Consider the following 1,091-nt stretch of genomic DNA (forward strand, 5'->3'; position numbering starts at 1 on the left):
CCGTAGATTCAACAACGCCATGAACTTGACCCCTTTGTTAAGTCCAATGTTTTCATTTGTACACCACATAGCTAAAAACACAAAAATAAAGGAAGTATCATTGTAATAGCTACATTTGCACAACAAGAGTAAAATTCACCACTGGGTATGGCCTTGATACCCGATTTTATGCAGATTCATTCGTGACCTAATTGGATTGCTACAGACTAAAAGTGACCACGTAAACGTAAACGAATCGGATGACCTTCGCAAATGTTTACGACTTACCCATTCAAATTCGTGGTCTTGTGAGATATCGAAGTGTATTTTTTCTACCCGGTTTTTTCCGGTAGTTCAGTAATATTAGTGAAAATCCTAGGATGTAAGTCTGCGATTATGGCATGCTTTTTTCTTGTCTCTGGTATGACTAGCTGATATGTATCGTCATTAGTTTCTGCCATTGGGCATTCAATACATTGAACAAGCTGAAGCATCTGCATCGACCCAACTTCAATAATTCATGCTGTAATTTTGCCCAAGCATCAACCGCTCTTAATTTTAGTGGTCATGATCACTCAGTTTTGAGAATGTGTTTAATATCATCTTATGATCATTCTCAAACACTGGGAGATATTCATCGGGAATATACAGAGTATTTGCTAAAGAATATTTCTTTAAGCACAGGGCCAAGTATGTTGCTACTTTAACGAAAAAGGACCGCAGTGGTAAATTTGTCAAAAGTTTATAGGAAATGGCGCATTATTTAGCAAATTAGATAGGACTTTTTAATTGACCACCCGTTACCAGCGTTAGAATATATGCGCGGGTCTCGCAAAATACAATCTGCTTAAAATAAGCAGAAAACGATTATTTATCAAATGATGGATCCATTATAACATACTTTAAAATCGTGTTCAGATTCAAGTAAATGGATGCCGAAATAACTCCGACTTATACCTGAGAGTTACAGAGGCCAATTCGCCTCATCTGACTTGCGCAGATGTCTGAGAAAATAAGTCACAATAAATTAGTATTTCCCATCTTGTCTAGTCTCACAATTGTGTGCACGCACGAACCTGCATATTATAGTCTTCTCTGTCATGCCTACATTT

At 37.3% G+C, this 1,091-nt stretch overlaps 1 protein-coding gene across 1 annotated transcript in view; it reads left to right on the top strand. All coding sequences in view use genetic code 11, as the record gives it.

Moving 5' to 3' along the window:
- EGR_02386 (hypothetical protein) overlaps positions 1 to 1,091 on the top strand; it is a gene marked incomplete at both ends in the record, with an annotated part of 20,276 nt that overhangs the window by 15,329 nt on the left and 3,856 nt on the right. Inside the window, one exon of the mRNA XM_024491635.1 lies at positions 520 to 669. Within this exon, the coding sequence (XP_024353786.1) occupies positions 520 to 669 (150 nt within the window). The remainder of the gene's footprint in view (positions 1 to 519; positions 670 to 1,091) is intronic.

The sequence above is a fragment of the Echinococcus granulosus genome (assembly GCF_000524195.1).
Source record: "Echinococcus granulosus chromosome Unknown EG_S00011, whole genome shotgun sequence".
NCBI classification, from domain to species: Eukaryota; Metazoa; Platyhelminthes; class Cestoda; order Cyclophyllidea; family Taeniidae; genus Echinococcus; species Echinococcus granulosus.